The following is a 15,479-nucleotide window of genomic DNA, read 5'->3' on the forward strand; positions in this document are numbered from 1 at the left end:
ATTTGATGAAATCTGATGATATACTGAACTGCCATGCCTCAAATTTCCAAGTTCTTATCACTTATCGATTTGAAATGTTCGCGGTTGTAGTTGCATATCATTAGTCTTTTGACTCGTGACAACATAGAGGCTCTATGTCTTAGCATGTACTTTGATTCGTTTACTGACTCTATTGAGGGTCATTAGGTGGCGAGATTGGGTATAGTTTCTGAATACGTATGATTCAAGGCATTGTAGTCATGGATTCACTGTGTTACCAAAAGGTGAAGATATCATATGTGATCTGATAAATTAATAGTGCATGGAATTTCTGGCCAAAGTAAGACATTTGCATTTTGAAAATGAGTTTTCTCAATTACATATTGTGTCACTGTTATTACTCAAAGATACATAACATCATTATCGAATTCGTTTGCAACTCTCGATATATCAGCTGTTGCAGATTCGGTCATGATATATAAGTTGAAGTCACCATACTATCCGCTAACCATATCTTAATGTTTTTATAGACACTATCAGTGATATATGTAGGATCATGAAAAGATGATATTAGACGTTCTTACTATGATCCTGGGTACAATCAAACTTGAGTTTTGACGTTCTTTATCAATGAGTTGATGAAAAGAATTAAACTAATTAGGATAAGCCTGAATATGAACAAATGTTGTTTTAAATCACATGAAGTTGTGAACTCACGACTAGTTGTTTCCATGAATTATTGAGGGCCAGACGAGTATTAGATTATGTGTTCCCATTGAGATATCAAATTCAATGAGTTGAATTTAGTTACTGTAATTTGATGGAAATCAAACAGGTTGTTTATAAATGAGTTTATAAGTTGATTACAAATGATGCGATGGACGTCGTAGAAGTTAACTTAACTGCTAATTAACAGAGGAAATTACAACGGTATGTTTTAGTGAAAAAGTTCACAAAACTGGCATTGTACTTTACTAAAACAAACAGTTAAATGAAACAGTGAAAAATTTTGTTATACGAAATTTTCGATTTTCATTATGTGAACGAAATTTGTGTATTTGATAAATCGGCTTCATCTAATTATCGATCAGGTTATAATAAGTTCAAATGAATACTAAATGCAAAATTCTCATGGAACATTCTAAAATAATATAAGATAGATTAATTAAATAATAATTAATTGAGCAATTAAATAAAATTAGAAAATACCTACATGAGAGTTTTTGCATAATAAAAATACAGTATCTTGATTTAAGAAGAGTTCTGATTAGATTAACAATTAAATTTATAAATATGTCATTAAATGTTATGTGAAATAACATAAATTTACATAAAAGTTTTTGTCCACCAAAAATCATTTCCTTGTATCTTCTCACATGACTGAACTCGTTCCTCCACAAGCACCACCGTGCGCTGCCGCTGAGCCACCGCGAAGCGTCCGCACGGTCTCCATATTTCTGAAATTCTAATGATACACGAAAAATTCAGTTTCTAATCGCGGACCTGATTCATGATATTAAAAAATATGATTAATTCCAGTAGGTCATTCGTATGCTAAATCAAATATGAACGCCCTATAAATAACTTAAATCATACAACATCCAATGAAATTTTGATTGTCAAAACATAAAAATTTTAAACTTACGCTACTATTTTGTTGAAAAAAAAAACGATACACCAACAATAAATAAGATATACCTGCAGAGATTAGCATAGATTTTCTTAGACTAGTTGCTCATAGTAAGATGGCCCGCATTCGAGTGTTGTACTTCCAATGGGCAATTAAATATCTTTCCACGCACAAAATGTAGCCTAACTCCTTGCTACTTTTTCGAGTGTTCAACACTTGTAAGGATTAGTTTGATCATGCTTTTAAAGCAATGCTCTAAGCGTTGATCATATTTTTTAATATATTGGACAACATAAAAAAATCAAACGTGGCCCAATGCTATACAATTATTAATCATAATGTATAATCGAATAAATCACTTGTACAATTATTAATCATAATGTATAATCGAATAAATCACTTGTAAGTTGTATTGTTCACCTGCAAGAGAATTAGTTAACTACCAACTGTTCTCGAGATATTGCCAAACTTCTCCTACCCTTCTTTTGATGTGCATACACATTTTCAAACTTCTCTCGATTGCTTATATTGTCTTTGCCATTTCAAATGTATCGTCTCTGCCAGATAAATTAATTAATATTTTCGACGGCGACCGAAGACAGTGGTAATGATCGAAGTGAAGTAGTAACAATTAGTCGTATTAAAAAGTAATTTACTGTGAATTCAGTTTCTTAATTTTATCCCCCAGCATCTTCAAATTTACGAGAGTGTACCACATTTTGTATGACATAGTACCACAATTTTGTGTGTATGGAGTGAACCCAAAGAAATGTTTTGATTGGAGATTTTTCACCAACATTCCCTCAAATTTAAGCGGATTAAAATAAAATTTTCAAACTGAGAAGTTTAAAGGATTGGGTCTTTTAATTATACTACCAGCTACAATCTGTAGAAGTCAAAAGATTGCATAAATTCCTACAGTTAGGGATCCCGCAGCTAATGCGCCCGCATTAATTATGTTTGATAAATTCAAAAGCCACCAAATCACGAGTAATTTGCCAATATCAAAACACACGTAAAAATCATTTTACTCCTAAAGTTCTATCATTTTCGAAGCCAACTGAAAAAAAAATTTGACAATTTAAAATGATTGTGATTATATTATTATCTATAAATTAAAATTATGAGAATTTTTTAATTAAATTATTTGAAATTTTCATTAAATGATTGATTTTTGTTTTTAAATTAATGCGAACCAAATCAAGATTTTTCTAGTATGGAACACGAAGATCATTTTCACTAGCTTTAACTATGGCCACGCTAGTTAGTCAATTGAACCAAGTGACAATGTGTTCGGACCAACAACTAAAATTTTCTTTTAAATATCGAGCATACAATTATTTCCTATTATATTATATTATTATCTATTGTAAAATACTTACAAAAATACTGAAATATATATATATATATATATATATATATATATATATATATATAAGTGTGTGTGATGTGTGTGTGATATCGCACAACTCCCACGTAATAAAAAAGACAAATACACTGATCTAGAAGGAACTCTGGAGCAATTTCCTATTCCGAAGTAGGTAATATTGGTGGCCACACTCAAGAACCAACCCATTAATATCTTGATAAGTAAGTAGATACAAAGACCTAAAATTGGGATAAAACTTTGGCAAAAACTTGTGTGAGATGAATCTCTTATTTGGGTCATTCATGAAAAAATATTACTTTTTATGCTAAGAGTGTTATTTTTTATTGTGAATATCGGTAGTGTTGACCTGTCTCACAGATAAAGATTCGTGAGACTGTCTCACAAAAAATCTACTCTACAACTTTATTACGACATCTTCTGTTTTTTTATCATACAATATATATTTACAATGTAATCAATTAAAATCCTCACATATTTTACATTTGATATATATATGACACAAGAATAATTGTAGCTAGTAAGGAACACGTCGAGAATTGCTAAATTGGTGTATACGGGGATTGAATTTTATAGTGGACAATAATTGAACAAAGTGTGGAGTGGCAAGGCTCATGCAACTTGACTAATGATTTAGACCAATGCCCATCATTTTTTCCAGCTTAAAGAAACGGTCCGAGTGGAAAATAGGAGACTTTTAAATTGGTGGGGAATATATTCAACTTCCCATATAATGCATGAGAAATATAATACTTTATTGTTTATGGCTTGGCAGGAAAGTAGCCAATCAGGGATTGTGCTGAAAATGAGATTCACGATTCACAATTTCCCCCACTTTAAAAGTGCTCCTACTTGGATTTTCACTTGCCATCAAAGTGGATCCAAATTAAGTTTTTTGAATGTGACCTTTCATAGTGAAGAATAAATACTAATATTAAAAAAAAATGAGGATCTTTTTGGGATCCAGATAAGTGTGATTTATGAATAATATCATTTTATATGGAAAATATGAGATTTTTATAATCCGGGACAATGTATTAATTGAGATTTATAAAAACTTTTTCTACTGATTAATAATCAATATATCTTAATCAGCCAAGAAAACACTTTTATTATAAGATTTTGATTACTCTTAAAAGCTTATATGTAAAAATACAATTTTGAATGGGATAATAAAATAATATGTAATTTTATATAATTGATCGCAAAATCTAGTTTAAATTTATATAATCGAAAATTTTAACTTTTTAAAAAGGAAAAGCTGCAGGCCATGTAGCACATTTGAAGGGGGCATATAATTCCAATCTGGCTTTCCGACCATTACCATTATCACACGGGGGGGACACACGTTGTTCGCAATTTGAACATGCTAATAACAAGCAAGCCGCCGAAGCTCAACTTATACGTACATAAATATATACAAATACACGTGTCTATATATATATATATATATATATATATATATATATATATATATATATATATATAAATAAAGAGAGAAAAAGAAAGTAATAACAAGGGTATACGAAATAGGGGCTCATAATTAATTGATCGTAATAAAAGTTTTGACTTAAATTTGTGTCATAGATTATATATTTCCAATTTTCCACACCCAACTATCTCAATTAAATGCCGAAAGTCTAAAGCTGAATATCATATTGTGTCATAAAATTTTTAAACAAAAAAAAATGGCATTAATTCTTGAAATGAATCGAAGAGTAAAAGTACAGGAAAGAAAATGTGATACGACGCACAATATTGGTATTTTGACAATTATCAAAAAGTACAAAAAACACAAGTAATTAGTTGCACATATGTAATGTGGGTGGAAAGAAATTCAATTCACGGATAAATAAGATCTCCATTTTAATTGATTTTGGTCAAATTAATCGCAAAATCAGGGTTCTAGGTTCAAAATTAATTTTGTGTTTCTATTATATATATATATATATATATATATATATATATAAATATATATATATATATATTTAAATCAGAGAAATATCCAAAGAAATAGTCGAATTTTAGACTCTTCATCACTAAAAAAAAAATCTTCTTATAAAATAAAAAATGAGAAATGTCTACATCCGGCGACAATTTCGAACTTAATCTCCACCGTGAAAATGATCAACGGACCAATCCACCAAGAAACATCACCACATTATCATTATCATTATTAATATCTAATATATATTCTATTCATCAAAGGATGGCTTGACTTAACCAACACTCTGATTCCAGTAAACAAAGGCACGTGGCTTTACTCTGACCAATTACGCTTTGACACGTTCTCACTTCGAGAAACGACGTCGTCTGGCACCGGGCACACACGGCCGCCGCCAAATTGGAAGGACGCTCGACAAGTCAACGTTCCAAAAATAGCATTCGTACCACACCACCTCGTCCACTTAACACCATCACGGTTCGACTCCGGCATGAACCACCGATGTCACGGCAGACTAACTACTACTTCACCCAATATAAATTACTAGATGACTTTTTTTTCTTTGATTTCTCAATTTTTTTTCCTTCGCCGAACAATTTTCTAAATATATGTAAAGATCATTTCTGAAAATTTCCGAACTTAATATAAACATTTAAAGCAATTTATTTTTGATTCCACATTCCACTAAAATGAAACCATGTACGTTATAACCAACAATCCGATATTCAAACTATTACCGGACCTGATTACATGCAATCTTGAGTTGCCGACCCGCCTGATGTGTTAAACTCTTCTCTCTTTCCTACCCATAACAAATGTAAGATATTTCGTTTATATGAAAGAGATCATTTTCTTAATTAAATAGTTGATCAAAATTATGATTTGAACATGGATTATCGACCATGGGCTTAGAAAAACAATTTAACTAAATGGATGCAGAATCCAAAAAAATAAATCCTTTAAACCCATTGTATTTATTTATATTTAAAAAGGGGAATTTATTATAACAAGTAACAGTTACTGCCATGCAAATACACGAAAATGTAGTAGTAGCGCAAAGATAACTTCCTTTCATTTTTAAAATACACGAACACAACCCTAACGCACAAACTACACATTTACAATTTTGTCCATTGACCATAAACTAAGAGGCCAAAATTATAAAACAAAAAGCCATCATCTACAACCACACTGTAACCTGTGAAAGGACTAAAAAGATGGAAGTAGATTTCACAGGCCAACACTTAAATATATTTTGCTTTATGTTATAATATCAAACTTAAGGTAATTGTTTTATTATTTCTTATTTCTACATACTTTGGCTTCTGCCTAACTATATTTCACATTCTATATTTTTAATATTGCCTCTATTTACAATGTTGCACCCCTAGATTTAAAGAAGAAGAAGAAGAGCTATAACTCGGCCACGGAGTGAGGTTTTGGTCAATCCTTTTTCTTCCTTTTCTTTTTTATAGTATGATTGGAGATGGGGAAAAAAGGTCATTTTCATTTTGTGGAGGGGCAATTCAGGAATTTTATATTCCGACCAGAAGTCCTCCCATTGGGGCTCTATGGGGAATTCCCTTTCTTCGTTTGGCGGTTCGGTAACTAGCAGACGTAGGAGGCGGCGTTGATGGGAAAAAGCTAGGAAGCTTGTTGGTGCTCCGGCCGTGGACGTGGGTGCTGCTGCTGCTGCTTTCGGAGTCATCTGAATCCGCCGCCGCCGCTGGATGTAGCCTTCTCTTCTCCGGCGACAGCTTATTCTTTTGGATATCTTTGTTGCTCGATGTCCCGACAATCTGAGGAAATAAATGTAATGAAAACCAAGTTAGTGACACAAAAAAAAGTTCGTCTCAATCCATGATTAATGCGAGAGTTTGGAGTCGGGGTACTTTAAGGTTCGATATTGAAATAGAATAAATGGGATTATATGTACCTTGCAACCGAGAGAGCAGAACCTGAAGGAATCAAGAAGGCTCCGCTCACAGACTTCGCAGGTGTTGGTGACGCCTTTCCCAGGCCTAGGCTGTGGCCTTTCATTCAAGAAAACAACCTTAGCACTGTTGATTATGTATGTCTGAACAGAGCTGATGTCAAGAAACTTTTGGATTTCAGACACCCTGATAACATCGTGGTATGATGACCTCCTAATCTGATTAGATGAATAAATATAAATAAGTACAAAATTATAAAAACCCATTAATCCTAACATCCGATTAGGCAATACAACGAATGGGAAATGCTATAAAAGGGATAAATTTGACAACTTCATCTCAGTTTGCAAGTCAACGCTATAAAGGATGAAGAAATCTTGAAAGAAGAAGGGTAACATAGATAAAACAAAACCAAATTGCCAAGAAACATAGGAAACATATCCATTCACAAAGGGAAAGAAATCCATAGTGTGAAAGGGGGGCAAAACATTGAAAAAGGTGAATGAATTCTGAAACAAGAAATTATACCTGAATTGCGCGATGGTCCTTGTGATAAGCCAGACACAGTGAACAGAGAGGACCATTCATACAGTCCAAACAGTACATATTGCATTCACTCTTGTGTGAATCAACGTGAAATTTGCATTGAACAAAGAAGGGCTCCTTCAAAAGAGGCTTCAGCCATGGCGGCCACCGGTTGTCCTCATCATCAGGTCCTCCAGCTCCCTATAACAAACCGAGAAACCCCCCATTCAAGAAACAAATTAAAAAAAACCCACAAAAGATACACACGAAAACAATCCGAAATGGACATCAATCAAGAGCTCATGAAATTACCATGATTCTCCTATTCTTGGGCTTGATTTCACGGACAGCCGTTTCTTGATTATCGATCGCCAGCTTGAATGATTCGGTAATATACTAAATGCCGAATACACAGACGTCTCCAATAGAGTTGCCAAGGTACTATTTAGAGAAAAGTGCGGTGTGCGTGTGTGGAATGCTGTGATTTTCTACAATGGAGTAAAGGTTTTTCTAGGAGAGAGAAGAAAGGTGGCTGTGGAGTGGAAAGTTTTGTAGAAGTGGAGGCGAGAGAAACATAGAGGGATGAATCGTTCTTATCCTCTCGTAGTGTCGCTGTGTCCGAACCTAAACCCGAGGCTGAACCTGGAGATACGTTGCATGCAAGGAACTGACCTCCTTCTTTCCTTTTATTTTAATTTCATTATTATATATTTTTTATATTCTAATATTTATTTATTTTGTATCTCTCGTTGCCTCTCCTTTTCATGTGTAACATATTCTTGCTTTGGCCTTATCACTTAATTAGTGCATACGACTTCTTTTATTATTGGGTAGGGAACATGATATTAATTATTTCTTAAGGCCGTGTTTGGATGTTTAAACTTATGGGATACTTCTTATCCGTGCAATATACTACTCACTATTCATATATACGGAGAACAACAGAAATACAAATCCCCAAGTTTATTGTTTAGATCGAGTTTCGCTCTCATATTTTTTTACCTCAAACATGCTTCAATAAAATTTGAGTCGATTTTTTTACCAAATTCGAGCTGAATTTGAACTTTAACGAGGAGTTCTAGTAATTTACGTGAACGCATGTGAATGAAAATAAAGAAAAACGAACTCGCAAAGTGACAATGTATAATTATATCGCCTTGTAGGCATGCAAGAGCGAAAATTAATATTCAATGGCGGAGTATGATAGGATTGATAGGGCCATTATATTCATATATTTATGTATTAAATAAATAAAAATACGATTTTACATTTTTAACTCATTTTGCCATGGATGTCTTAAATTTGAGAGTAGGTTTTTTGTTAGACAGTCTCACGAATTTTTATCAGTGAGACAGGTCAACACTACCGATATTCACAATAAAAAGTAATATTTTTTCATAGATAACCCAAATAAGATATATGTCTCATAAAATACGATCTGTGAGACCGTCTCACACAAATTTTTACATAAATTTGAGATGAAATCTATTCAATTATAACAAATTGTTCTGCAAGTAAAAAAAAATTGTTTAGTTATATGTCATAATCCAAATTCCTAACTTCGCTGATTGTGATAAAGGGAAGAGCCTTAATCTAAATTTTAGCCATATCTTCTTCTACATATAATTTAGTGACAATATAACTTGTCTTCAAGAATATGATAAAGCACGAATTATTAAAAATTAGGTAGAATTATTGTGTGTTTTTAATTAAATTGGAAAATATTTAATCATTTTTTTACCACTATCGTGAGCACAACAACAACAACAAGAATAATAATATTAATAATAATAATAATAATAATTCCATAGCAAATAAATGAAATCCATGATTCTCATTATCTTTGTATGTTATAATTGATAAACTAAAATTCCAATAATAATAATTTTACAGATACACATTCGATTTTAAAAAATTATAACTGATACCCCCGGATGGAGGATGGGCTCGGCCCGCTCCCGATAGCCCATCTCGAGGGAGGCCCAGCACTCAAAGGAGCACTTGAAGTCATCAGCGGGAGGTCATCCGGGAGGTCATCCCAGCCGACCTCCCAAAACAGCAGGACCGTCGATCAGAGAGGGCGGCTGAGGTCCCGTGCCGACCTCCCTTGCCGACCTCCCCGCATGAAGCCGAGCTGACCTCCTACATAGAGATATCGGGACGATTGGAGATGCATTACCCGAGCTCCCTAGCCGACCTCCTATACCGAGCCGACCTCCAACCAAGCCGACCTCCCAGAAGGTGATAGAAGGACAATTGGAGACTCTCCGGCCGAGCTCCCGAGCCGAGCTCCCAGGAGGTCCCAGCATCAGGCGGACTCATATCCACAAGAGTTCTTATTCAAACAATAAGCGCGTAGCCCACCCAGATCAAAGCCCAGAAAGGCAAAGCCCATCGGAGATCTAAGCAAATCTATCACGATATCTTATCAAATCTTCCGAAGATTCTGAGGATCCAATCCTACCAAAACTAGGACTCTATTGTTTCCCTATAAATATCAGGTTCATTTCATTATTTTATTCATTCATACTTTTTCACATTCTCTTTGCACACACAGTTTTCTCTCTCAGTTTTCTGACTTGAGCGTCGGAGGGGCTACGCCGGAACAACCTTCCGGCCCCCTTCTAACACTCTTGTTTGTGTTTCTGGATTTCGAGGTGTCTGATCCGAGCTCCCAAGGTGAAGATCCGACCTCCCAGACAGCGTTCAAACGTTTGGTCCGAGCTCTCCAAGCAGGGATCTGACCTCCCAGCTAGCATCACCGATTTCAGCGATATCAATTGGCGCCGTCTGTGGGATTACTGAGAAGACGTAGACATGTGGGGACGAACAGGTATAAGAACAGGCCCTGCGCGTGGTAACCGAGGTCGCGGAGGTGGCAACCAGGGCCATGCAGATGGTAACCGAGGTCGAGGAGGTGGCAACCAGGGCCATGCAGATGGTGACCGGGCTCCCGGAGGTGGCCAAGGCCGAGGTGTGGCTGATCTTAGTCTAGACCAATTGGCCCAGTTAATTAATAGGTCTGTAAATGAGGCCCTCCGTCGAAATCGTACTCCATCACCACCGCCACAACAACCTCCTCCTCCTCCTCCTCCTCCTCCCCCTCTTCCCGACCATATGGAAGCCATTTGGGAGGAAGTCAGGAGGCTTGGCAGGCGAATGGGGGGCCGACCTCCCGTATTGGACAGAGAAAGCCCACTCTCCCTCGAGATACTGAATGAAGACCTCCCCGTTAATTTCCGCCAACCAACCGTCAAGGATTATGATGGAAGTACTGACCCCGAAGAACACCTTGGAAGGTTCAATAATTCTGCTTTGCTTCATCGATACTCAGATGGGGTCAAATGCCGGGTCTTCCTTACCACCCTAGTAGGACCCGCCCAGAGGTGGTTCGATTTGCTCCCGCCACATTCCATTACCAGCTTTCGAGAATTCAGCACCCTATTCATAAACCAGTATGCTACAAGTAAGAAATACTTGAAAACCTCATTTGGCCTATTCAATTTGAAACAAGGAGATACAGATTCGCTGAGGGACTTCATTAGACGATTCAACAGTGCGGCCTTGGAGGTCCCAGCTGCAGCAACAGAAACCTTGGTAAATGCTTTCACGCAAGGGCTCCGAGGGGGACAATTTTTCAATTCCTTGGTCAAGAAACCCCCTCAAAGTTATGATGAGCTCCTGAGCCGAGCTGAGAAATACGTGAATCTTGAGAATGCACAAAGGCAAAGGCGAGTGGATATCCGACCCGATGATAAAAATAAGGGCAAAGAGAAAGTGGAACCAAGTAGGAAAAGGCCTGCAGAAAGAACAGAGGAACGGAGCCGAGGTCCTGGACCTTTCCCTTATGCCCCGTTGGCCATGAGTTTGGAAAGAGCCATGGCAATTTGCGAAGAAAGAAGAAAGTTAGAGCGCCCAAAACAAGCTGAAAAGGGGCCACGTTTACCTCCCTCAGATAAGTTCTGTGAGTTCCATCAAGAGTATGGCCATGTTACGAATGATTGCCAGAAATTAGGTGAGGAGGTCCAAAGGATCATGCAGAGAGACCCTCACATGAAGAACCTCTTAGCCCGACCAGAGGGAAGGTACCGAGATGATAGACGAGATCGAGGACCTCCTGGGGTGAATCAGAGGCCACAAACCCGGGAGAACCGACCCAACCGAGGGGGTCGAGATGACCCCCCGCAACATCAAGGCCCTCAGGTTCAGCAAATTGCTAATGATCCGACCAGAGGTACAATTCATATGATAACGGGCGGCGCCACTGACGGAGATTCAGGCAGAGCTCGTAAAGCTCATGGTCGGAGATTGGAAAATATGGGGTTAGACCTTGCCCCCAAAGATGACCCCATCATTGGCTTCGGGCCAGATGATATGAAAGGTGTTATGGCACCTCATAACGACGCCTTACTGGTCACTCTTACTATCGCCAACTATGACGTCGCAAGAATCTTTGTTGACACCGGAAGCTCAGTTAACGTTCTTTTCAAAAGAACCCTGGACCAAATGAAAGTGGAAGGTTTCGAGTTTGATCATATCTCTACGCCTTTATTTGGCTTCACAGGACTTGCGGTCCAAACTGTAGGGCAAATCATGCTCCCCTTATCCCTAGGGACGGGACCTCACCGCATCACAAAAATGACATGTTTTACTGTGGTGGATGCCCCCTCTTCCTACAACGGAATACTTGGCCGACCTGCCCTGGCCGACTTCCGAGCTGTAAGCTCTACCTATCATCAAAAGCTGAAATATCCTGTAGGGAATGAAGTAGGAGTCATCAGGGGGGATCAGAAATCCTCTCGACGATGCTATGTGGATGAGGTAAGGCAAGAAGTCAAAAGATCTCGGACAGAGGTAGGGATGATTGTGGCCCAACCAAATATGACCTCCAGAAGAGAGGTTCAGCTCACCTCGGAAGAGGAGCCAGAAACGGTGGAAATAGGGGTCCAACGGAGTGTCAGGGTGGCGGCTGATCTTGATCCTGAAATTAAGCATGATCTGCTGGCTTGTCTGAAAGCTAATGTTGATGTATTTGCTTGGTCCTCACAAGAGCTTCGTGGGATCAGCCCCGGGATAATGGAGCACCACCTCAACACTCTTCCTGAAGCTCGGCCAGTCAAACAGAAGAAAAGGCATTTTGGTCCCGAGAAGGACAAGGTAATAAAAGAACAGGTAGACGAACTCCTTAAGGCAGGACATATTAGGGAGGTCTTTTTCCCTACATGGCTATCAAATGTTGTCCTGGTCCCCAAGAGCTCGGGAAAGTGGAGAATGTGCGTCGACTTCAGGGATCTTAATAAAGCTTGTCCAAAGGATTGTTACCCCTTGCCGAGGATTGACCAACTGGTAGACTCCACCGCAGGTCATCAGTACTTATGTTTGATGGATGCTTATCAGGGATACCATCAGATCCCCCTAGCAGAAGAAGACCAGGACAAAGTGAGTTTCATCACCTCCGAAGGGACGTTTTGCTATGTGGTGATGCCTTTCGGATTAAAAAATGCGGGAGCCACTTATCAGAGGCTCATGGATAAGGTCTTCTCAATTCAGATAGGAAGGAATGTGGAGGTCTACGTGGACGATATTTTGGTAAAGTCCAAGAATCCGGCGGACCTTATAGCCGACCTCCGTGAGACCTTTGCCACTCTGAGGTCTTATGGGTTAAAGCTAAACCCACAGAAGTGCACTTTTGGGGTCAAAAGCGGAAAGTTCCTGGGATATATGGTAACAGAGAGGGGGATTGAAGCCAACCCCGAGAAGGTAAAGGCCATCCAATCCATGTCACCTCCTGGGAATCTCCAAGAGGTCCAGAAGCTTGTCGGAAGAATCGCGGCTTTATCACGGTTCATTTCGAGGGCGGCACACCGAAGTCTGCCTTTCTTCCGAGTTCTCAGAAAGGCCAAAAAATTTGAATGGGATGCAGAGTGCACGAAGGCATTCGAAGACCTGAAGACATATCTGGCTGAGCTCCCGATACTAGCAAAGCCATCAGCAGGGGAGCAGTTGTATGTTTATCTATCAGCCACCGAAGCAGCTGTGAGCTCAGTCCTGGTCAGACAAAAGGGCACCGAGCAGAATCCCGTATATTATATATCCCATGCACTCAAAGGAGCTGAGCTCAGATATACGACAGTGGAAAAACTTGCTTTGGCCTTGATCACCACGGCTCGGAGACTGAGACCTTACTTTTTGTCTCATCCTATTATGGTCCTCACTAACAGCCCTCTCGGAAAGATAATGACTCATGCTGATATCTCAGGAAGGTTGGTAAAGTGGACCACGGAATTGGGAGAATATGACATTCAATATGGACCTCGAACCGCAATCAAAGCGCAGGCCTTGGCCGATTTCTTGGCCGAGACTTTGCATGTGGAGATGGAAGACCTTTGGAAGGTCTATGTGGATGGTTCATCCACCAATGAAGGCAGCGGAGTTGGTGTGTTATTAATCTCTCCAAAAGGGGACGAACTAAAGTTAGCCGTGAGACTAGACTTTAGGGCATCCAACAATGAGGCGGAATACGAAGCGGTCTTAGCGGGTCTAAGAGCAGCACGGCAGGTCGGAGCTGCTCGGGTCCACATCTTCTCTGATTCTCAGCTGGTGGCCCACCAGATGAATGGATCCTACGACATCAAGAATGAGAGATTGATAGAATACGTAAAAGCAGTGGAAGCAGCTAAAGAACTCTTTACAGAATTGGTTTTTAAGCAGATCCCCCGGGAGGAGAATGAGGGAGCCGACGCCCTTGCTAAAATGGCCAGCTCGCTCCACAGCTGGAAATCAAGAGAGGTGGTGGTCCAAGTAGAGCTAAGCCCTTATGTGCACTACCCATCTCCTGAACACGAAGAAAATGACTGGCGCGCCGAGTTGTTGGATTACATGAAAGATGGGGTGCTCCCCGAAGATCCGAAGAAGGCTTACAGGATGAAACGAAGAAGCCTTCGATTTGTAATGGTTAACGGAACTCTTTACAAGAGGTCAGCCTCTCGGCCTCTCCTCAAATGTTTGGGTCCCAAGCAATCTGACTATGTACTGAGGGAGATACATGGAGGCTGTTGTGGAAATCACTTGGGGCCTTACTTTCTTGCACGGAAGGCACTCTTGGCCGGATATTTCTGGCCCACTATGTTAAAAGACGCTCTAGCCATCGTCATCTCATGCGACAGCTGCCAACGTCATGGTAGGCTCCAACATCAACCAGCTGCATTAATGAAGAGTATTGTGGCGGCTTGCCCGTTTGACCAATGGGGGATCGACATTGTGGGACCTTTTCCCCCGGCCCCAGCTCAGAAAAAATTTTTGCTCGTAGCCATAGATTATTTCTCAAAATGGGTAGAGGCTGAGGCTTTGGCTAAGATAACTGAAAATGAGGTACTCAAATTTCTCTGGAAGAACATCGTCTGCAGGTTTGGGGTCCCGAGGAAGTTGATATCCGACAACGGAAGGCAATTTCAAGGAAGCCGGATCCAAGCCTGGTGTAAAGAGATGAAGATCCAGCAGCACTTCACCTCCGTGGCCTACCCTCAATGCAATGGCCAAGTGGAGGTCACCAACAGATCCTTAGTGCAGAGCCTGAAGACCAGACTCGGGAGCGCGAAAGGTAATTGGGTGGAGGAACTCCCCAGCGTGCTTTGGTCATACAGGACCACCCCAAAAATAGGCACGGGGGAGACGCCTTTCAGCCTAGTCTATGGAAATGAAGCCGTGCTTCCGGCGGAGATCGGTGAAGAGTCACCTCGCGTCACATTCTATGATGAGCAAAACAATGAGAGACGAGCAGCAGACTTGGATTTCGTGGAAGAATAAAGAGAAGCCGCGGCCATAAGAATGGAAGCTTACAAGAGACGCATAGCCCAGTCCTATAACAAAAAGGTCATTCAGAGGAGCTTCCAGGTGGGGGACTTAGTCTTTAAGAAGGTTCAGGAAGAGAAGGTCGGAAAGCTCGATCCAAAATGGGAAGGGCCTTTTAAAATGGTGGAAAAGCTCAGCTCGGGTGCCTACTACTTAGAAGACGGGACAGGGAAGAAATTGAAGAGGCCGTGGAATGCTTATCACCTTCGCAAATATTATGCTTAGATA

At 39.5% G+C, this 15,479-nt stretch overlaps 2 protein-coding genes across 2 annotated transcripts; one reads left to right on the forward strand and one right to left on the reverse strand.

The window, feature by feature from the left end:
• Window positions 1–5,991: 5,991 nt before the first annotated feature.
• LOC140816513 (protein RGF1 INDUCIBLE TRANSCRIPTION FACTOR 1-like) lies at window positions 5,992–7,981 on the reverse strand. Its single transcript, XM_073175840.1, has 4 exons — window positions 7,713–7,981; window positions 7,404–7,601; window positions 6,878–7,093; window positions 5,992–6,740 (listed from the first exon to the last, which is right to left on the reverse strand). The coding sequence occupies exons 1-4, from the start codon at window positions 7,713–7,715 to the stop codon at window positions 6,477–6,479; spliced, it is 681 nt and encodes a 226-aa protein (XP_073031941.1). The 5' UTR covers window positions 7,716–7,981; the 3' UTR covers window positions 5,992–6,476.
• A 2,236-nt stretch (window positions 7,982–10,217) lies between these two features.
• On the forward strand, window positions 10,218–15,206 carry LOC140817302 (uncharacterized). The gene has a single exon (XM_073176943.1). The coding sequence runs from the start codon at window positions 10,218–10,220 to the stop codon at window positions 15,204–15,206; it is 4,989 nt and encodes a 1,662-aa protein (XP_073033044.1).
• Window positions 15,207–15,479: the final 273 nt, after the last annotated feature.

This window comes from Primulina eburnea, chromosome 16 (assembly GCF_022965805.1).
Source record: "Primulina eburnea isolate SZY01 chromosome 16, ASM2296580v1, whole genome shotgun sequence".
NCBI lineage: Eukaryota > Viridiplantae > Streptophyta > Magnoliopsida > Lamiales > Gesneriaceae > Primulina > Primulina eburnea.

Bases quoted from the DNA above. Each gene is read 5' to 3' on its own strand.
- LOC140816513 (XM_073175840.1), bottom strand. The intron at 7,094-7,403 runs GTATAATTTCTT...TCATCTAATCAG, and splicing joins AGGACCATCGCGCAATTCAG to ATTAGGAGGTCATCATACCA. The intron at 6,741-6,877 runs GTACATATAATC...TTATTTCCTCAG, and splicing joins TCTGCTCTCTCGGTTGCAAG to ATTGTCGGGACATCGAGCAA.
- LOC140817302 (XM_073176943.1), top strand. From the start codon at position 10,218: ATGTGGGGACGAACAGGTATAAGAACAGGCCCTGCGCGTGGTAACCGA.